This window comes from Corticium candelabrum, chromosome 14 (genome assembly GCF_963422355.1).
Source record: "Corticium candelabrum chromosome 14, ooCorCand1.1, whole genome shotgun sequence".
Lineage (NCBI taxonomy): Eukaryota > Metazoa > Porifera > Homoscleromorpha > Homosclerophorida > Plakinidae > Corticium > Corticium candelabrum.
In genome coordinates, this window is record NC_085098.1 from 3,837,388 (window position 1) to 3,860,656 (window position 23,269).

Sequence of the window (23,269 nt, forward strand, 5' to 3'; positions counted from 1 at the left end):
TAATAATAATAATATATTATGTTTTCATACCACTACAATATTACTGACGAAATATAAGGTAGAGTCAGAATGACGTCACTGAAAGTGGAAGAACGGACGGATGCCTCGGGAGAGTCTTTGTTTGGTGACAAGAGAGTTGCAGTATACGTAAACGCGTCCGGCTCATGAGCCTTTGTGGACTATAGTCATTGACTCAATGAGTCTAATTATGAGAGCACGTGATCTAAGTGACGTGCATCTCTCAAGAAAGTTACCACTGATATATACAGTTTGTGAAAAACAATGTAAACAGTAAACATAGGGCATCACTGCTTCACTCATGATGCCCGTAGCTACGCTACTGCCCTGTATGGCAACGACTCAATCAATTGATAGGCAAAATGGCTATATTTGTATAACAAAGTTATCACAACTATACATACAGTGTATGCAACACAAATAGATAGCAGAAGACTGCCTACTTGTTGTGCATATGATCTAGACGCAAAAGTGTCATACCAATTGACTGCCCATGACAAGCAGTAAAGTATACAGAAAGCAAAACAATTGTTTTCTACTAGAACGATACACAAAAATAGTCTAAAAGTTACAGCTTACGCCAACACAAAGACTCGTACATAGAGCAATTTCTGTGAAACTCACAGAGTAGTATCCATCGAACTTTCATCTTCAAGAAGAGAGAATTCTTTCCAGACCGTGGTCCTCATGCACATCTTCAGATACTGTATGACTGTCTCTACTAGAAGTGTCATGCCATTCATGGCATTTGGGGTGAGCGTTATCGTCATCAGCTGCTGCTGCTGCAGGATCCTTTTGAAAGCTTGTGCTTGTATCGGATGTCGGAAAAAGCATCCGCTGAAGATCATCAGACAGATGAAGGCGGTTCTCTGTAAGTTCGTAAAGCTTCCGTGCGCAGTCTAAGCGATCACTTTTAGCGAACTTCGTGCAGACGTCGGAAAGAGGGTAGCAAGGGTTGATTTCAATCAGTTCGTTGAGAATGAAGCGTGCAGGATCGGAAGAGGTGCTCACGCGGCTTTTCACTTTGCGTACGTCGACTCCGACTTCTTCTGCAAACACTTCGAGGCTAGACGGATACTTTTCTGGTCTCGCCTGCATGACAATAGCAAGTTCGTTTAACATGTGTTGACTAAGATGCTGCACTTCAGCAAAGGGTTTACCTTGAAAACAGAACGCACAAGCACAAACTAAGTAGACAGTAGAAAAGCATACGTGTAGCCGAAATAGAAACATATACTTTGAACATGTAGAGTAGATATTTTCTAGATTGGACAAATTATCGTGCAGATTTGTGCAGATATGTATGCACAAATTCGTTCATCAACCAATCAACATCAATATATATGCGCGTGTGTGAGTGCGTAGGTCAGTGCGTGCGCGCGAGTGTCACTATCTATTCACACAAAATACTAACATTCAGGGGCTCCTTTGGATTGGGAGACTGCGGGAAATTTCGTAAGCAGACTGCCGCCATTTTGATTTTAACTGATTTGGTTGGTTTGTCATTGCCTAATTTGTGTCAGAAGTACATATAGCCAGGGCAGCATGCGCATAGCCTCGACTCAGTCTCTCTCCGCCTTCGTCATTCTCCGGATCGTCAAGCTGAGGATTGAGTTTACCATACACACCAATGATCACTTCAGTGTCCAGCAAGCGGGTCAACTGCAACTCCATCCTTGCAAACACTAAAACGTTCAAAGTATTTTCTTCGATCATCGTCCAAAATTAGAGGGGCGATGCCCCAAATCCCGATATTGGAGGGCAGATGCTCCTCCTGCCTCCTCCGGTTCCGCTGCCCCTGACAGTGTACTGGATATTTAGGTAGAAACATTAATTTCAAGATATTATTTATTTAAATACATTATATATTATTTAAATACATTATATATTATTTAAATGCTTATAAAATTTTAAAAATTATACTAAAGCTTGTTTTTGTTCTTACTTGGCACTGGCTCATCTGATTCGCTAGTAACAAGACGTGTATCAGCGAGAGCATCGTCAGGGCGATCACTTTCTTCTTTTGTCTCCTCAATTGGCAGACGTGTTTCCTTCTTATCTGCTTGCTCATCTTGCACATGATCTGTACATAAGACTCGTCACTATCTGGTTTGTCTAAATTCTAACATCTAATACATCATTTCGTTTTCTAGGTTTCAACTAAATTTAATTTAATTAATTAATTAAAGTAGTTAATTCAATAGTTAATTAATTAATTAAATTAATAACATGTGTCTTACATGACTATATGCTACTATGTAGTCAATACTCACTGTGCTCTCCTCCAGTCAGAAGTTCACTTTCTTCATCAACGTTGTCTTTATCCGGCAAACATGTACTGCTCAGGCAACAACACACTCTAGTAAAACGTTGACGTTTGCAGCAGCAGCAGTAGACCACAAGTGCTAGAATGATAATCACTATGACGCTCACAATAGGAACCGGGACCGCGATTCGGAGCACTGAAGACGACCCGGGTGCAGAGGTTGCCTCACTCGGGTGCGATGAATAATTAGAGAGATTTGTAAATGAGTCTCGCGCAGAATCAGAAATTTTAGAAACTTTGTGTGCCGTTGACTTAGTCGTTCTTGCCGTTGGTGACACACTGAGATAAGAAGTCGTATCCAATGTTTCTGCTGTTGTCGTGTGTTCATGTTGTGATGTTGGCGAAGGATGTTGAATAACATCAAGATGACAAATTCCCAGGCTATCTAGGCTGTATCCACTGCGGCATTGACATTGTGTGTCGCTCGCAGCCGTCGGATTCTTGAACACAATTTGATCAGATGGACACTCTGAGACTCTCTGACACGATTCGTACGGATTAGAACGGCTCGAATAGCTTACTCCGGATGAACAGTCCTCACACACTGTTGCATTTCTTCCGTTACAGAATTTCGCGACACCGGTACCGACCGGACAGGATTTGCATGCTGCATTTGTGCAAGAGTATGGTATGAAGGTGGGATACAAATGCTGACAAGGGTTGGTCTTTGCAGCACAACATGTCTGTAACAGATGTAAAACGAACGTTTATGATGGTTCTAAAATCACATTGACAACAAAGTGAAATGTTTGCTGTCAGACTGTATGTATGCAAGTTATAGTGAGTCGTCCAGCATAGATAATGCTGCATATATAGCCAATCCGCCGAGTACATAATAGAGGAATTCATGCAGGTTGTCAAGACAATCGCAACGGTGTAAGGAAGAGAAGGCGGTGTACACAAGATTGAGAAATGGCAGAAGCTAAAGACTACAGGGCTCTCCAAAAATTGACCGTAGGGATAAAACCGTGATGGCAAGAGGAGCAAGAGCCAAGGAGACTGCCTTACTCTCAAATGCATCCAATAAAGCATAGCTATAAAATACATGTATCTAGATTATTAAAGTTTTATTCGTGTGTGTGTGTGTGTGTGTGTGTGTGTGTGTGTGTGTGTGTGTGTGTGTGTGTGTGTGTGTGTGTGTGTGTGTGTGTGTGTGTGTGTGTGTGTGTGTGTGTGTGTGTGTTTAAGAGTGTGTGTGTGTGTGTGTGTGTGTGTCTGTGTGTGTGTGTGTGTGTGTCTGTGTGTGTGTGTGTGTGTGTGTGTGTGTGTGTCTGTGTGTGTGTCTGTGTGTGTGTCTGTGTGTGTCTGTGTGTGTCTGTGTGTGTGTCTGTGTGTGTGTGTGTGTGTGTGTGTGTGTGTGTGTGTGTGTGTGTGTGTGTGTGTGTCTGTCTGTGTGTGTGTGTGTGTGTGTGTGTGTGTGTGTGTGTGTGTGTGTGTGTGTGTGTGTGTGTGTGTGTGTGTGTGTGTGTGTAATGTCAAACTCCCAAACAAAAAGACTTCCTACTCCTATGTTGGAAGTTGGAGGTGTGTCATACTGCCATGAGGACAATCACAGCTAGACGACAGTCTTTCTAAAACGTGACCATTAACCAAGTCTTCGAAATTGGACGCCACACTGAGCACTACATAACCAAAATTAGACGGATTAACCGATTACTTCTAGAAATGAGATCGACAGACAAACGATTCAGACGGTCACAACGAGTGTCAGACATACACCGTGAAACATTTGCGCAGACGTCAGTTGTAGAAGTGATCGATAAAAGTTTTAAACTGGCACTATACGATAGCAGCAAAAACAATTTGGCAATCATAGAAATGTCGGCGTCAGGTAGACGGTCACATAGCATTCTAACTCACGCCACGTCATAGCATTCGAGTTCGAAATAGATAGACATGCAGTCTGAAGTCTAATAGCGTGCAAAAAGAGGACCCAGTTAGTCTTACACTCTAACAACTAAATAATAGAGCTACATCTGTCTGTTTTCAGCTCCAGAAAGACGTCATACCTTGGAGAATAGAACAAGTATCAACGGTAGACCGAAGGCGATGGGACGCCACGTTTGTTTCATTCTGAAGCTGCGCTCTTGCTCTCTCCGGTGGGTGCTCATTTCATTTCCACCCTCTCCTGGAGCGTTCGGTTTCGATGCGCAGTTGATATCATTCCCGTTCACGTGACGCTTAGTTAGCGAATCCTACGCAATACCCAACGGGCACCTTGTAACTACAGACACTGATGTTAGACAATGTCATAAAAAGTTGTAGTTTAGGTTTACCTTTATGTGATCTATAGATTTCAAGATTAGATACTACAAGATGCGATATCGACTTCAAAAGCGTGTCCAAATCAGGGGCGGCGGATACGGCGGCTGGGGGTTCGGGCACCCGAAACTTTGGGCACAACCTCTATTTTTGTAAGCAAACAGTACTCTCGTAGAATATGTACTCTGATGTACTTTCCTGACCCCACCCCCAAACTGCGAGTCTCTCTGCCGCCCACATGATAGCAACTTAGTTGTAGTTTGAGGCTGGATTGAGTATAGAAATGCTTACGCATAGTATGTGTGCCACTGTACTTCATTAAGTTAAGAAAATACATTTAGGGTACTAAAGTACACGTCTGCATTATATCATACACAAAGTCAATAATTTTTCTGTGAAAATTATGCAGTAGGAGCATGCATTGTAAGACTTACACGAGATTTGTTGCATGCAACTGCAAGGCATTATCAGTTAATTTGATTATTATCTCTTCTGCATTAACATGTTACTATAAAATAAATCATCAATCAAGTGACAGTCTGTTCAATTGTATTAGTTATAGGATTTTATTATTATCAAGCTGTAGGATTAATATAAAACATTGCTGTAATATCGTAATTTGTTTATGAGTAACAACATCATTGATATCAAAACAAGCTTACGGCTAATCAAACATTGAAACGCGTTTAATGAACAAACTAAAAATTAAAATAAAAAGTAACGAAGTAAACAATATCAAATTGTAGTCTAACAAGTAAAATCAGTTTGCTGCATATAGTTTTTGAAAGCATGCCTACATTTGACTTTGTGATTTCGATGCTATAGCTCTCACATGATAACAGAACTTTCATAATACATGTACACATTTACATGTACACATTAATTAGACCAGCACATAGAATGAGCGAGGTGACAAACAGCCTCCCCCCTCCCCCCATTCTCTTGCTTAGTCGGCCACATCGAAAGATCAAAACGCAACGTCGCTATGAACGCTTGGCTGCCACAAGCTAGTTATCCCTATGGTACTTTATGGTAAGCCAAGGAGGTGCAAGATGGGTGCCAGACGCCTGTAAGCTACTAGAGGTCTAGAACTTATATCTAGACTATGGTAGATGTTTCGGATGCCATCGTGATAATTGCGCACTCAACTCTATGATAAACGTCGATCATGACTGCATGAGATGGAACCCTGTCGACGGCAACGTTCCCGCTGTCGCGTGAATTGCAGTAGACGCGCAGAGTTCACAAACAGCAAACTCTAGCTGTAGTTGAAGATAATTGAGATAGGATATTGCACGGTGTGCATACCAATCTGGTCTAGTGAAGTGTTCTAAGACACCAAATCCGATATTAGTTAGCCAATTTTTTTGGCTATGCGGCAACACCGACTTCAAGGGCTATTCTCACACGACCCTATATATCGCCACAGCCGCCGTCCCCATATGCGGTAGCCGCGACACACCAGGAAGTGATGAAGAGTAATCCCACCATGTGGTGTGTGCCTGCCGTGTTAGGTCATACTTTTTTCGTTGTTAATTTCAAACACAAGAGGAGTATTCGTCGTAACGCTAATCATAATTGTACTAGTGATGTGAGGACGAGCAACCCTTTGCGATATCTGGTCTTTAAGAGACTCGACACACAAGGAAGTGATGGTATGCGATGTCAGGCATTGTGGGTCGCACACCAGGAAGTAGAGGTCGGCGGCATGAAGAGCTGGTATTTATATTTTGAATTGCTGGAGTTCTTGTTCCTGTTCTTGTTGCGCCATTAGTTACCGTACCACAATTCAAACCACCAGTATATACCGCAATTCAAAGTATGGGTACCGCAATTCAAAGTATGGGTACCGCAATTCAAAATATAGGTACCGCAATTCAAATCAACGGTACACACTGTAATGCAATAGTATACACGTACAAGTAAAGACACTATTACTATCACTTCTGCAAATGCTCCTATCGTTGTCAGATTCCACTCCTGATACCAAATGTAGCACCGTCCAGACGCAACGTTCTGTAACATACGTTGTACTCCTGTCTAGACGTATCCGTGCTATACTGCACTCTCTCGTGTAATATAATCCAAACAAGTACTGGTATATAGAACACACTCGAACGATCAACTGATCAAGCCTTACGCAAGTGCTACGTACACCAAGTAGTGAACTTGAACTAAGCTCTATATAAGTAGACGATACACCATACTACACAATACACGTAATACACAATACACGTACTACACGATAAACGATCAATACTACGCTAGTCTATCAAATTCACAAGTTTTATAGACGCTACCCAATGACATCAACTAACGTACGCTAAGTAACCTGTGCTCTACACAGTTGCTACACAATGTTGCATCTACTCGGCAAACAGCTGAACATTCGATGTCTGCTTTGAACAGACGATGCATCTGACAAACAGTCCAAAATTTCTTTTGGCACAGTCGTATCTAAAACATGTCAAAGACACATATAATATATGAGTCTTAGTAATTACATAAATGACTGCTATAATTCAGCCACTTGACCTGGACTGGCAGCAGTTATCTCTTCAACAATCGCATCACCGACTTGCTTTAATGTTTCATTCACATCCTTTACTAGAATAGTACCAAAGGCCAGACATGTTTGCAAAGAAGATCGAGAAATCGTCTCTAGCAACAAATGTGCAGATCGTCGTCGATTGTTGCTGTAGTAAATTTCTTCGACATCGACCATTGATATTAACTTGCCATTGTACAGGACGTCGACAACAAAAGAAGGTGACAACCGTTCTTTAAGAATCACCCAGTGCTTTTGAATGACATCAGCTGCAGTCAGTTGGATTGTAACTTTTTCAGTATCTGACACTGTGTTGGTCGAATGACCTAAATGTATACGTATATATTAGACACACACACACATGACAATCAATATCAATATTGCGTGTTCTAAATGCCCAATAATTACTTTAACATATTAATGACAATGAAGCGAGAAGTTAGACCACACATTGAACTGTATGCTATTTAAATAGCAATGCAATCAAAATAGAACTCCCACAAAATATATGTGACGTTGTAATGGTAGTATTACTAGCTAGCTGCCCTGACTCTCTTGCTGTCTTTTCATTCTGTAATTAATAACCTCTCTCTCGCAAAAACATTAATTTTAGTAAATGTAGCGGCTTTCTAATCTGATAGCTTTTGAAGGTTTAGCTAACTTAGAGATGCCGCTACTTCCAGAATCAAAGTAGCTTATTACCTAACTAGATATCTGTTGCAATTGTAAGGCTATAGGCCTAAGCCTACGCCAATGAGTCTAAGCTCCTCGGACTAAGTGTAATTAAGCCTATAGCTATAGGTCAAGCCTGACCTGTAAAGCCTAAGCGTAGATGCCTAAGACTACGATTATTAGCTTATAAGCATAACTCCGTATATGGCATAGCTATACACTGCCAGGCCTCAGGCTTACAACATATGTCTAAGCCTAGGCCTATGCCTGTGTAGTTGGGCCTAGCTAAGTCTATCTAAGCTTATATATACCTATTTCTATGACTAAGCCCATTCGCCTAGACTTCATATGTTTGAAAGCGATTACGTACATGTACATTGCCCACTAGATCTAGGTCGGTCAACCGACGACAAACTTTGTCGGTTGAGAAAAATTTTTGAACTGCATGAAGTATTTGTTGACAGTGAGGCTCTTAAAACATTTTTCATGCAGTTCGAAAATATTTCAAAATATTTATCAAAACATGTTTGAATTTTTTCAAAGGCTTTTGGAATTGTTTTAAAAACCTTTCAAATTTTTTCATGTCGGTTGACCGTTAGTCAGTCAACAAATCTAGTCGGCAAATTTGCCAATAGGTAAGTCCTTTCAAACATTATGGTAGAATATATTGTAGACATAAGCGCACAAATCTCTATTGCATTGAAGAGAAGGCAGTCACTTACCATATTGGTTCAAGCTGCTGTGACAGTGAGGACAAGTGACTTTGTCTAAGTGATCGTCGCTTGATTCCTCCGCTGCAGGCTCTGTCATCTCTTCTAGGTAGGGGATCTTCGTATACCAACCACTGGAATACCAGATTATCCAGTACTCTTGATAGACCTACCTCCTCTATCTAGATCAGTTACGACAAAGGGTATACTACTGTCAAAGCGGTATGTTCACAGTATTCTCCGGCAGAACCGGCGGTCGAACCGCTGCCGCACACAGCGGCCGAAGAAATGAAAGGAATCCAGCGTCCGCGACAACTAAATAGAGTTGAGTTGTGTGGGCGTGAAAAATGGGGACTTGGGTATGTACAACGTGAGCCTGGTAGCACGTGCCAAGAGTCATCAAAGATCACCTCTAGCTCACGCTATCACTCATTTCCAACCTCTCGTTCTAGGGAACGTATCCTTCACGCAGTTGAGATCGTTCACATTCATGTGACGCATAGCAAGTCGTATACCCAATGGGCACGTTGTAACTATACATGCGTATAGATTGTAGTCTAAGATTATTTGTATGCGATCACCCAACACCCGTCTAGCGTGCTTGGCTTTCTATCACCCAACACCCGCCTAGCGTGCTTGGCTTTCTACGATGATGTGCAAAAACACTGACCACTCTTCTACGTTCCAACGCATCCAGCCTTTAGACTTCTAAGTCATAGAAGCTAGACATGGGCGAGATCGATCATTCGCCTCTCTAAACCTATCAGCCAGTCGAGTAGTCGCATTGAAGCGAACATACTTGTCTTCTATCTAGTCGTGTAGGTATAGTTACAAGTTGGAACGGTAGTTAAATCGCACTTCTTGTAATTTGGTGAGAGTGAGTGGGACATTGACATCCTAGGCTGGAGACTGTCATAGATGGCTAGATGACATTGATCAGTAACATCGATTAGTGACATTACACATTAACATCGATTGCTATCAAACATTAATTAACATCGATCACAATGACATCGAACATTGACATGATCAATGACATCGTATAACACCGATTGGTAACATGCATTCGTAGCCATGGATTGGTAACATAAATTAGTAATATCAATTGGTAACAACGATTGGTAATATGAATTGGTAACATCGATTGATAACATAACATAGATTGGTAACATGGATTGGTATGAACGTGAGATACCAATGCTGACAAGGGTTGGTCTTTGCAGCACAGAATGTCTGCAACAGGTACAAAACGAATATTTATGACAATTCTAAGTTTACATTAACAACAATGTGAAATGTTTGCCGTCAGACTGTTTGTTGTCAGACTGGTTTGATGTCAGACGCTGATTTGCACTATCAGTTCTTCCACTGCCTACGTCCGAGCGTACTCTGTGTCTTTCCATCGCGGCTATCAATGAACAGCAGCTTACGCACAAAACCATCGAATGCTACTTATCTGCCGTACGTCTCCTTCATATTCAATATGGCCATTACTAGCTGCCCTGACTCTCTTGCTATCTTTCATTCTGTAACTAATAACCTCTCTCTGGGCAAATAAACTGAGCTTTTAATTTTAGTAAATATAACGACTTTCTAATCTGCTAGCTTTTGAAGGTTCAGAGACGCCACTGCTTCCAGAATAAAAATAGCCTACTAACTACATATCTGCTGCAAGTGTAAGGCTAGGCCTAAGCCTACGCCAACGAGTCTAAGCTTCCCGGACAAAGCCTAAGCCTATAGCTATAAGTCAAGCTTAAGCCTAAGCCTAAAGCATAAGCTTAGATGTCTACGACTACGATTATTAGCCTCTAGCTTAACCCCATACATGGCATAACTATATAGACTTCTATGCCTCAGGCTTACAGCCTAGATATGCCTAAGCCTAAGCCTAGGCCAATGCCTGTGTAGTCAAGCTTACCTAAGTTTATCTAAGCTCATAGAAACATATATGCCTATGGCTAAGCCTATTCGCCTAAGCTTCATATGTCTGAAAGCGATTACGTATATTGCCAACTAGATTTAAGTCGGTCAACTGATGACAAACTTTGTCGGTTGAGAAAACTTTTCGAACTGCGTGAAATATGTGTTGACAGTGGGGTTAAACCATTTTTACATGCAGTTTATATAAACTTTTAGAAATTTTTTTGGAAAACTCTTTTTGAATATTCTTAGAAAATCAACTTTTGGAATATTTTCGAAAAAACATTTCAATTTTTTCAAAAACTTTTTGAATTTTTTCATATTGGTTGACTACTAGCTATCTATTCGACAAATTTAGTCTGCAATTTGCTAATAGATAATCGCTTTCAAACATAGTCTATAGCTTTAAAGGCGTAGAATAGTATATTGTATAGATATAAGCCTAGATAGCGCACAAATCTCTATCGTATTTAAGAGAAGACAGTCACTTACCATATTGTTTGCAGCTGCTGTGACAGTAAGGACAAGTGATTTTGCCTACGTGATCACTGCTTGTTTCTTCAGCTGCAGGATTTATCATCTCGGAGATCCTCGTAGCAACGTGTACCACTAGATTACCAAAACACCACTTATTATCCAGCACTCTTGATCTAAAGGTAATCTCAGTAATAGGGTAGATCACCGGTTCTGCCGTACTTCCGGTCTGCGCTACTCGCTGAGCTGGTAGCACATCCCAGAAGTTCGCCAGAACACGGTACCCTACCCTTCTACTCAATATTGGAGAGATCAGAAGTGCACCAGCTTTGGAAAAATAGTTGTTCGTATTGGAGAGATCGGAACTGCGGCAGCTTTGGAAAAATAGTCGTTTGTATTGGAGAAGTCGGGAGTGCGCCAGCTTTGGAAAGAGTCGTTTGTATTGGAGAGATCAGGAGTGCGCCAGCTTTCGAAAAATAGTTGTTTGTATTGGAGAGATGGGGAGTGTGCCAGCTTTGGAAAAATAGTTGTTTGTATTGGAGAGACAGGAGTGTGCCAGCTTTGGAAAAATAGTTGTTTGTATTGGAGAGTTCGGGAGTGTGCCAGCTTTGAAATATTAGTCGTTTGTATTGAAGAGATCAAGAGTGTGCCAGATTTGAAGAATAGTTGTTTGTATTGGAGAGACAGGAGTGTGCCAGCTTTGGAAAATAGTCGATTGTGTTGAAGAGATGGAGAGTGTGCCAGCTTTGTTAAAAAATAGTTGTTGTATTGGGGAGATCGAGAGTGTGCCAGCTTTGGAAAATAGTCGTTTGTATTAGAGAGATCAATAGTGTGCCAGCTTTGGAAGAAGTCGTTTGTATTGGAGATATCGGGAGTGTGCCAGCTTAGGGAAAATGTTGGCACACTCCCGATCTCTCCAATACAAACAACTATTTTGCCAAAGCTGGCGCACTCCCGTCTCTCCAATACAAACGACTATTTTTCTAAAGCTGGCACACTCTCAATCTCTCCAATACAAACGACTATTTTTCCAAAGCTGGCACACTCCTAATCTCCCCAATACAAACGACTATTTTTCCAAAGCTGGCACACTCCCGTCTCTCCAATACAAACAACTATTCTTCCAAAGCTGGCACACTCTCGATCTCTCCAATACAAACAACTATGTTTCCAAAGCTGACACACTCCCGATCTCTCCAATACAAACGACTATTTTTCCAAAGCTGGCACACTCCCGATCTCTCCAATACAAACAACTATTCTTCCAAAGCTGGCACACTCTCGATCTCTCCAATACAAAAAACTATGTTTCCAAAGCTGACATACTCCCAATGTCTCCAATACAAACGACTATTTTTCCAAAGCTGCCACACTCCCAATGTCTCCAATACAAACGACTTTTTTCCAAAGCTGGCACACTCCCGTCTCTCCAACACAAACAACTATTTCTCCAAAGATGGCACACTCCTGATCTCTCCAATACAAACAACTATTTTTCCAAAGCTGGCACACTTCCGATCTCTCCAATACAAACGACCATTCTTCCAAAGCTGGCGCACTCCCGATCTTACCTCCTATCACAGCAACCACGAAAGGGTACCTTCCTTTCGAATTCAGCGCTTCTGATCTAGCGGTACGTTCGCTAGATCACAGTCACTAGAATCATCTCCGGCAGAACCGGCGGTCGACAGCTGCCGCACACAGCGGCCGAAGTACTGAAAGGCTTTACTCACCACCGTCCCCGACATTTATAGACGTACAGCCGAGTGGGAGTAAAATATGGGGACTTGGGGCCTGGACCTGTGCCCTGGTTACGTTACGTAAGTCCCTGACATCTGATTGGTGGCCGCGTCCCCAGCTCTCTCGCGCTAGTCTTGTCCGTTGCCCGTATAACCATTCCAGGAGCGCAAGCTTGATGACAAAATTTGGCCCGTATGAAAACGGGAACTTATCAAATAAAGTTTGTAGAGTACCCTACAAACTCCCGTATAAACAGGATAAAACGTGATTGCTCGTCTGGCAGGCCCAAACTGACCTATGGAGACTATTCGCTTGTCAGAAACGTGTTACTAGGAGTTCAGCAACATAGATAGAGTTCTTCGTCAATTGTTCAACCGACACACCAGCAACGGAAAATCAAAAGTGAAGGTAACCAGAGTGAGCGTGGAATGCGGCCACGCCCAAACCTTGAAAATAGGAGGGGTGTTACCGACCTTGGAAGGCCTATCGCCTGAACTGAATTTGTTGGCAATTGCCATAAGGCCTATTGCCATAGCTATGCACTTCTAGGCCTCAGGCTAACAACCTATGCTTAGCTAGGCCTAAGCCTATGACTGTGTAGTTAGGCCTAGCTAAGTCTATGTAAGCTCAAATATACCTTTCTATGGCTAAGCCCATTCGCCTAGTCTTCTGAAAGCGATTACATACATGTATATTGCCTACTAGATTTAGGTCGGTCAACCGACGACAAAATTTGTCGGTTGGGAAAAGGTTTCGAACTGCATGAAGTATTTGCTGACAATGGGGCTTTTAAAACATTTTTTCATGCATTTCGATTTTTTCGGAAAAACACGTTCGTTGGAAAAGACCTTTCGAATTTTTTATGTCGGTTGACGTTAGTTAGTCGACAAATCTAGTCGGCAAATTTGCCAATAGGTAATTCCTTTCAAAGATTAGCGTAGAATATACTGTAGACATAAGCACACAAATATCTATCGCATTGAAGAGAAGACAGTCACTTACCATATTGGTTTAAGCTACTGTGACAGTAAGGACAAGTGACTTTGTCTACGTGATCTTAGCATGATTCCTCCGCTGCAGGCTCTATCATCTCTGCTAGCTAGGGGATTTTCGTATACCAACCACTGGAATACCAGATTATCCAATATTCTTGATCTAGAGGTACCTCCTCTAGATCACAGTTACCACGAAAACGGTATCCTACTGTCGAAGCGGTATGTTCACAGTACTCTCCGGCAGAACCGGCGGTCGACAGCTGCCGCACACAGCGGCCGAAGTAATGAAAGACTTTTTACCCTCCGCGACTTATATAGAGTTGTGTGGGAGTGAAATATGGGGACTTGGGACATGTACCTGGTAGCACGTGCCAAGAGTAATCAAAAATCATCAATACTTCACGCTGTCAGAAAGAACACCTGAATCAAGCGCCAATTCAATGCGCGATACACACACACACACACACACACACACACACACACACACACACACACACACACACACACACACACACACACACACACACACACACACACACACACACACACACACACACACACACACACACACACACACACACACACACACACACAGCAAACATAACTTGATTCACGAATCTTGTACGGCGCACGCATTGAGCTTGCAATCTAGAGTAAGTACAAGTAGAGACTCGACCCAGTCTCACACCCCTTTCGTCTCGAAGGTTGTCAATCCTCTGCAGAGTCGCTGTATCTTAAGCCCTTGAAGTGTCTCTACTCTCATCACCAAACTCGCACAAAGACCTAGCGTGCATGTCTTCATAGTGTTCAGAAACGAATGGGACACTGCGTCTGTTTCATTCTGCTGCTACGCCCTCTCTCCCGTGGTTAGAGGCTACGAGTGTAACTACTCATTTCCAACCTCTCGTTGTAGGGGACGTTTCCTTCACGCAATTGAGATCGTTCACATTCACGTGACGCATAGCAAGTCAGACCCAACAAGCACGTTGTAACTATACATGCGTATGTATTGTAGTCTAGGATTATTTGTATGCGATCACCCACCACCCGCCTAGCGTGCTTGGCATTCTACGATGATGTGCAAAAACACTGACCACTCTTCTACGTTCGAACGCATCCAGCCTTTAGCCCTATAAGACATGGAAGCTAGACGTGGGCGAGATCGATCATTCGCCTCTCTGAACCTATCAGCCAGTCGAGTAGTCGCAGTGCAGCGAACATACTTGTCTTCTATCTAGTCGTGTAGGTATAGTTACAAGTTGGAACGGTAGTTAGTTCGCACTTCTTGTAATTTTGTGAGAGTGAGTGGGACATTGACATCCTAGGCTGGAGACTGTCATAAATGGGTAGATGACTTTGATCAGTAACATCGAGTTGTGACATTATCTAGACATTAACATCGATTAGTGACATTACACATTAACATCGATTGCTAACATCAAACATTAATTAACAAAGATCACAGTGACATCGAACATTGACATCGATCAATGACATCGTATAACATCGATTGGTAACATGCATTCGTAACATGGCCATGGATTGGTAACATAAATTAGTAATATCAATTGGGGGTAACAACAATTGGTAATATGAATTGGTAACATCGATTGATAACATAACATAGATTGGTAACATGGTATGAACGTGAGATACAAATGCTGACAAGGGTTGGTCTTTGCAGCACAGAATATTTATGACGATTCTAAGTTCACATTAACAACAATGTGAAATGTTTGCCGTCAGACTGTTTGTTATCAGACTGTTGCTGTCAGACTGTTTGCTGTCAGACTGTTTGCCTTCAGACGCTAATTTGCACTCTCAATTCTTCCATTGCTTACGTCCGAGCGTACTCTGTGTCTTTCCATCAAGGAACAGCGGCTTACGCACACAACCATCAAATGCTACTTATGTACCTGCCGTAAGTCACCTGCATATTCAATATGGCCATGGAGAACCATTTGCGGCTGCTCTTCCCCAACTAACATATGTTCTGCGTGGAGTGCGCCGCACGCAGGGTAGAGCTGCGCGCGATCCAAAGCCGTCCGGTCTCAGCAGCATCTTAGCTACGATACGTTTATGCTCTGGGCAGCCTGCTGCACGGGTTTCTTCGGTTTTCTGAGGACGGGCGAATTCACTGTGTCATCATTGTCGACCTTCGACCCTGCATCTCACCTCACATATCAGGATATTACGACCGACTCTCACGAGAACCCAACCCTTGTGCGTCTGCACCTCAAGCAGTCGAAGACAGACCCCTTCCGTCGCTGTGCGGATGTCTGTCTTGGAAGTAGCGCCAATGACATCTTCCCGGTATCGTCGCTCTTGGCATACATGGCTGTCAGGGGCACTCGTTCGGGGCCGCTGTTCATCTTCAGCGACGGCTGCCCTCTATCCCGCGTCAGACTGCTGCAAGATGTGCAGCGGGCGTTGTAGTCATAAGGGCTAGATTGCTCAGGGTTTACTGGCCACAGCTTCCAAATCGGTGCTGCCACTACTGTGGCATAGACAACTCTACCATCAAAGAGTTAGAACTGTGGAAAAGGAAGTCGTTCAAGGCGTACATAAAGTTGCCTGCCAGGCATCTTGCACGCTGGTCGACACAATTTCATATCATTTCCACCCTCTCCTGGAACGTTTGGTTTCGAGTGTCAGTTGAGATCATTCACGTTCACGTGATGCTTAGTTAGCGAGTCCTACGCAATACCCAACGGGCACCATGTACTATAGACTAAGGCATTAAAGTTAAGACAATGTCATAAAAATCTGTAGGTTAGAGTTATCTCGATGTGATCATATAGATTTCTAGCTTGCATAGAAGGTACGATATCGACTTCAAAAGCGTGTTGAAATCACGGGCAGTGGGGCTGGCGGCTGAGGGAGCTCGGGCACCCCATACTTTGAGCACAACCTCTATTTTTGTAAGCAAACAGTACCCTCGTAGTTTGTGTACTCTGATGTTCTTGCATGATTCCTCCCCCAACTTGCGAGTCTTCCGCCGCTCACATGATAGCAACTTAGTTGTTGTTTGGGGCTGCACTGAGTATAGAAATGCTTACACATAATATGTGTGCCACTGTACTCCATAAAGTTAAAAAAATGCATTTAGAGTACTAAAGTACGCGTGCGAATTATATCACACACAAAGTCAACAATTTTTCTGTGATAATTGGGCAGTAGAGGCATGCAATGTAAGACCTACACGAGATCTGTTGCAAGCAACTATGAGGCATTATCAGTTAATTTGATTATTATATCTTCTGCGTTAACAGGTTACTATGAATTGACATCATCAATCAAATGACAGTCTGTTCAATTTTCTTAGTTATAGGATTTTATATTTATCAAGCTGTAGGATTGATATAAAATGTTGCTGTAATATCGTGATTTGTTTGTGAGCAACGATATCATTGATATCAAAACAAGCTTACTGCTAATCAAACATTGAAACGCATTTAATGAACAAACTAAAAATTAAAATAAAAAGCACGAAATAAACAATATCAAATTGTAGTCTAACAAGTAAAATCAGTTTGCTGCATATAGTTTTTGAAAGCATGCCTACATTTAACTTTGTGATTTCGATGCTATAGCTCTCACATGGTAACACAACTTTCATAATACATGTACACGTTAATTAGACCAGCACATAGAATGAGCGAGATGACAACCAGCCCCCTCCCCCCACCCATTCTCTTGCATACTCGGCCACATCGAAAGATCAAAACGCAACGTCGCTATGAACGATTGGCTGCCACAAGTTAGTTATTCCTATGGTACTTTATGGTAAGCCAAGGAGGTGCAAGATGGGTGCCAGACGCCTGCAAGCTACTAGAAGTCTAGAAATCTAGATCATGATAGATGTTTTGGATGCCATCGCGATAATGGCGCACTCAACTCTATGATAAACGTCGATCATGACCGCATGAGAGGAAACCCTGTCGACGGCAACGTTCCCGCTGTCGCGTGGATTGCTGTAGACGTGCAGAGTTTACAAACAGCAAACTCTAGCTGTAGTTGAAGATAATTGAGATAGGATTGCACGGTGTGTATACCAATCTGGTCTAGTGAAGTGTTCTAAGACACCAAATCCGATATTTAGTTAGCCGATTTTTTGGCTATGCGGCAACAACGACTTCAAGGGCTATTCTCACATGACCCTTTATATCGTCATATCCATATGCGTAGCCGCACACACCAGGAAGTGATAAAGAGTAATCCCATGTGGTTTTGCCTGCAGTGCTAGGTCATACTTTCTTCGTTGTTAGTTTCAAACAAAAGAGGAGTATTCGTCATAACGCTAATAAAAATTGTGCTAGTGATGTGACGACGAGTAACCTATTGCGACAACGACTCGACACACCAGGACGTGATGGTATGCGTTAGGTCGGGCATTGTGGGTCGCACACCAGGAAGTAGAGGACTGCGTCATGAAGAGTTGGTACCTATATTTTGAATTGCTGGCGTTTCTGTTCCTGTCTTTGTTGCGCCATTAGTTACCTTACCACAATTCAAAGTACCGGTATATACCACAACTGTCGCACATATACCGCAACTGTCGGCAACGATACCGCAATTCAAAGTATGGGTATCGCAATTCAAAATGTAGGTACCGCAATTCAAATCAACGGTACATACTGTAATGCGATATTATATACGTACAAGTAAAGACACTTAATTACTATCACTTCTGCAAATGCTCCTATCGTTGTCAGATCCCACTCCTGACACCAAATGTAGCACCGTCCAGACGCAACGTTCTGTAAAATACGTTGTACTCCTGTCTAGACGTATCCGTGGTATACTGCACTCTATCGTGTAATATAATCCAAGCAGGCAATGGTATATAAAACACACTCGAACGATCAACTGATCAAGCCTTACGCAAGTGCTACGTACACCAAGTAGTGAACTTGAACAAGTTTTATAGACGCTACCTAATGACATCAACTAACGTACGCTAAGCAACCAGTGCGCTACACAGTTGCTACACAATGTTGCATCTACTCGGCAAACAGCTGAACATTCGATGTCTGCTTTGAACAGACGATGCATCTGACAAACAGTCCAACATTTCTTTTGGCACAGTCGTATCTAAAACATGTCAAAGACACACATTAATATATGAGTCTTAGTAATTACATAAATGACTGCTATAATTCAGCCACTTCACCTGGACTGGCAGCAGTTATCTCTTCAACAATCGCATCACCGACTTGCTTTAATGTTTCATTCACGTTCTTTACTAGAATAGTACCAAAGGCAAGACATGTTTCCAATGAAGATCGAGAAATCGTGTCTAGCAACAAATGTGCAGATCGTCGTCGATTGTTGCTGTAGTAAATTTCTTCGACATCGACCATTGATATTAACTTGCCGTTGTACAGTACGTCGACAGCAAAAGAAGGTGACAACCGTTCTTTGAGAATCACCGAGTGCTTTCGAATGACATCAGCTGCAGTCAGTTGGATTGTAACTTTTTCGGTATCTGACACTGTGTTGGTCGAAAGACATAAGTGTATATATTATACACACACATGACAATCAATATCAATATTGCGTGTTCTAAATGCCCGATAATTACTTTAACATATCAATGACAATGAAGCGAGAAGTTAGACCACACATTGATCTGTATACTATTCAAATAGCAATGCAATCAAAATAGAACTTTCACAAAATATATGTGACGTTGTAATGGTAGTATTGCTAGCTAGCTGCCCTAACTCTCTTGCTGTCTTTTTATTCTGTAAGTAACCTCTCTCTTCGCAAAAAAATCATTTTTTAGTAAATGTCACGAATTTCTAATCTGAAAGCTTTTGAAGGTTTAGCTAACTTAGAGACGACTCTACTTCCAGAATCAAGTAACCTATTAGCTAACTAGAGATCTGTTGCAAGTGTAAAGCTATAGGCCTAAGCCTACGCCAATGAGTCTAAGCTCCTCGGACTAAGCTTAATTATGCCTATCGCTATAGGTCAAGCTTAACCTATAAAGCTTAGATGCCTAAGATTACGATTATTGGCTTATAAGCATAACTCCGTATATGGCATAGCTATACACTCCTAGGCCTCAGACTGACAACCTATGCCTAAGCCTAGGCCTATGCCTGTGTAGTTATGGCTAGCTAAGTCTATCTAAGCTCATATATACCTATTTCTATGGCTAAGCCCATTCGCATAGACTTCTGAAAGCGATTGCGTACATGTACATTGCCCACTAGATTTTGGTCGGTCAACCGACGACAAACTTTGTCGGTTGAGAAAACTTTTTGAACTGCATGAAGTATTTGTTGACAGTGAGGCTCTTAAATGTACAATGAGCCATTTCTGTACGTAACGGTCAGACCCAAATAACATGACGTTTTTGCGCGAAACCTTGTATACTACAACTGTACTGGCAACGATGACAATAAAGACGGCAGCTGTAACACTAACTCCGACAACAGCACCCAGTGAAGACGACAGGAAAACAGAATAAGCAGTAGCAGTGTTTCTAGTTGTTAGCACAGGCTTCAATGATGTATTAGGCTGAGAATCAGAAGTGGCTGTAATTTGTCTGTATGTCTGTTGTTGTTGTTGTTGTTGTTGTTGTTGTTATTGATGCTGACGAAGGAATCTGTTTTGTGGAAATTGCTGCTGCTTTCGTATATTTGCGTTGTGATATTGGGGTCGAAATCCGATCAGGATGACAAACTCCTAGACTGTCTCTGCTGTATCCTCTGCGACAGTCACACCGTATGTCGCTCACAGCCGTTGCTTCCTTGACAACAATTTTGTGGTCTGAACACTCGCTGACTCTGAGACACGACTCGTACGGATTCAAATTGCTGGAATAATTTGCTCCAGCAGAGCAGGGTTCGCACACGGTCGGTTTGACGTTGTTATACAGAATGTCACAACACCAAAATCGGCAGGACAAGATACGCATGCTGCTCTTCTACAAGAGTGGTAAGTATGGCCGTTTGCAAATATGCTCTTTGCAAGGCAGAAAATGTGTAGCAAACGTCAAGCTTATGTAGCTAGATCGTAATGCAAAACTCAATGACAACAATAATTACGTGTGTGTGTGTGTGTGTGTGTGTGTGTGTGTGTGTGTGTGTGTGTGTGTGTGTGTGTGTGTGTGTGTGTGTTTGTGTGCGTGTGTGTTTGTGTGCGTGCGTGTGTGTGTGTGTGTGCGCGCGTGTGTGTGTGTGTGTGTGTGTGTGTGTGTGCGTGCGTGTGTGTGTGTGTGCGTGTGTGTGTGTGTGTGTGTGTGTGTGTGTGTGTTTGTGTGTGTGTGTGTGTTTGTGGGGAAAGTGAGTGTGTGTGTGTGTGTGTGTGTGTGTGTGTGTGTGTGTGTGTGTGTGTGTGTGTGTGTGTGTGTGTGTGTATGCATGCATGCAAGCATCCTTGATGCCTCACAGAGAAATTCGGACTGCATGTGCATGAGTTTGGAGTTACAACTGGTAAATGTGAGTTTGAGCTAAAGTGACAAGTGCTGTACGCTCAAATAAAAATGAAGGGCGCTTTTAAAAACATACTAAAACGCTAGAATTTATTTTAAAAAACATGCAAAGTAGTACAACATGACTTGAATTCAGTGCTCGTACATGCAGCAGTATATATTGTCATATAGTCAAGTCGCTACGGACTTAACAAGTTTTTCAAAAATGTAGTTGATATTTTGTGTCGTCTAGCTGTGAAAACGATTTACTAAAGTCTGGGGCGGAGCGACTTGCAAGTTGGGGCGGGGCATGAAGGACTTGAACTGTGATGGTGTTTGCTTACAAAAATAAAGCATGGTTCTGCTCAGCTGCCTCCTCTGCCCCTCCACTCCACTGCCATGCACTGTTCTTGGTTGGAGGTTTTTGGGCACTCCCAGCTCCGTCTCGCCTGGATCTCGCGTTTGTTGATTGATTAGGAATTTGCTCGCGTGATTGCTTGAAACTATATGCAAGTTATCATACGTATTGTATATCGTCCCTTTCAGCATGCACATGGCCTAAGCTATAACGTTGCAATAACAGACATCAAACAACAGCAACTAGTAGTAAAACTGCCTGTGCACTGACAGATTTGCTGACTTACGTAGGCATCACACCACACTATTGTGCGACTCCCACCCAATACACGTACACAGTACAGACATGCAATACAAGTCAGCAAGATAGCATGCATATCTATACAGTTGAGAATGATACGCGATACCTTGAGTTGTGGTAAGACCAGAACACACAGAAACAGTAGCGTGAAATTAACAGAACAATGAATCTTCATCGTTCTAGAGCTAGATCTGCTTTTGACTTCTTCCGAACACGACAACGCTGCTGTAAAACGAGCGATTGACGGCACTTTTCTGGGCACTCTAGACCTTCAAACAAGCTCAACGACAAATGAATTGAAAACCGCCGACTGTTCGGTTCGACTGCGTTAGGTCAAAAATTTTTGTTTACAAAATAGCCCCTAGCAACTTCGAATTCAAGGGACTCTTCGGGGTTTTCAATAATTTAATTAGATGTATGCTGCTCTCGAAAGCTATAAGTCCCTTGGTAGTATTTCGAGCAAACGATATAAGATGCCAGCTAAACGAAATTTGAGAGACGTGCATGCATGCGTGCAACGTACATTACAGGTGGGGTCTACTTCGTGTCACGTGATATCAACTCGAACTTCAAGTGTTTCAACTGCATTCACACTCTGGGACAGGTTCATTTGTTTGTGGTCAAATATATAATAATAATAATAATAATAATATATTTGTTTTCATACCACTACAATATAGCTGACGAAATATAAGGTAGAGTCAGAATGACGTCACTTAATTAAAGTGGAAGAACGGGCGGATGACTCGGAGGAGTCTTTGTGTGATGACTAGAGAGTTGCAGTATACGTAAACGCGTCCGGCTCATGAGCCTTTGTGGACTATAGTCATTGACTCAATGAGTCTAATTATGAGAGCACGTGATCTAAGTGAAGTGCATCTCTCAAGAAAGTTACCACTGATCTATACAGTTTGTGAAAAACAATGTAAACAATAAACATAGGGCATCACTGCTCCACTCATGATGCCCGTAGCTACGCTACTGCCCTGTATGGCAACGACTCAATCAATTGATAGGCTAAATGGTTATATTTGTATAACAAAGTTATCACAACTATACATACAGTGTATGCAACACAAATAGATAGCAGAAGACTGCCTACTTGTTGTGCATATGATCTAGACGCGAAAGTGTCATACCAATTGACTGCCCATGACAAGCAGTAAAGTATACAGACAGCAAAACAATTGTTTCATACTTGAACGATACACAAAAGTAGTCTAAAAGTTACAGCTTACGCCAACACAAAGACTCGTACATAGAGCAATTTCTGTGAAACTCACAGAGTAGACATATCCATCGAACTTTCATCTTCATGAAGAGCGAATTATTTTCTGGTCGTGGTCCTCATGCACAACTTCAGATACTGTATAACTGTCTCTACTAGAAGAGTTAAAGAAGTCAAGCCATTCCTCGGAAGGTTTCTCAATGTTGTCATCAGTTGCTACTGCTGCTGCAGTATTATACTTTTGAAAGCTTGTGCTTGTATCGGATGTCGGAAAAAGCATCCGCTGAAGATCATC

At 42.2% G+C, this 23,269-nt stretch overlaps 3 protein-coding genes across 4 annotated transcripts in view; all 3 read right to left on the reverse strand.

The window, feature by feature from the left end:
• Positions 1 to 380: 380 nt before the first annotated feature.
• On the reverse strand, positions 381 to 4,479 carry LOC134189714 (uncharacterized). The gene is made up of 4 exons (XM_062658074.1): positions 4,354 to 4,479; positions 2,292 to 3,027; positions 1,964 to 2,101; positions 381 to 1,178 (listed from the first exon to the last, which is right to left on the reverse strand). Exons 1-4 carry the CDS (start codon positions 4,453 to 4,455, stop codon positions 670 to 672), a joined length of 1,485 nt encoding a protein of 494 aa, XP_062514058.1. The 5' UTR covers positions 4,456 to 4,479; the 3' UTR covers positions 381 to 669.
• Positions 4,480 to 6,789: 2,310 nt separating this feature from the next.
• On the reverse strand, positions 6,790 to 12,596 carry LOC134190160 (uncharacterized). The gene is made up of 4 exons (XM_062658591.1): positions 12,502 to 12,596; positions 10,949 to 11,065; positions 7,142 to 7,480; positions 6,790 to 7,063 (listed from the first exon to the last, which is right to left on the reverse strand). The coding sequence occupies exons 2-4, from the start codon at positions 11,034 to 11,036 to the stop codon at positions 6,957 to 6,959; spliced, it is 534 nt and encodes a 177-aa protein (XP_062514575.1). The 5' UTR covers positions 11,037 to 11,065; positions 12,502 to 12,596; the 3' UTR covers positions 6,790 to 6,956.
• A 10,159-nt stretch (positions 12,597 to 22,755) lies between these two features.
• The window catches only part of LOC134189755 (uncharacterized), an 11,573-nt gene continuing 11,059 nt past the window's right edge, over positions 22,756 to 23,269 (reverse strand). For both annotated transcript variants that reach the window (XM_062658126.1, XM_062658124.1), the window contains exon 4: positions 22,756 to 23,269. This exon is cut by the window's right edge and continues 311 nt beyond it. In XM_062658126.1, coding sequence (XP_062514110.1) covers positions 23,060 to 23,269 — 210 coding nt within the window. In that variant the 3' untranslated portion in view covers positions 22,756 to 23,059.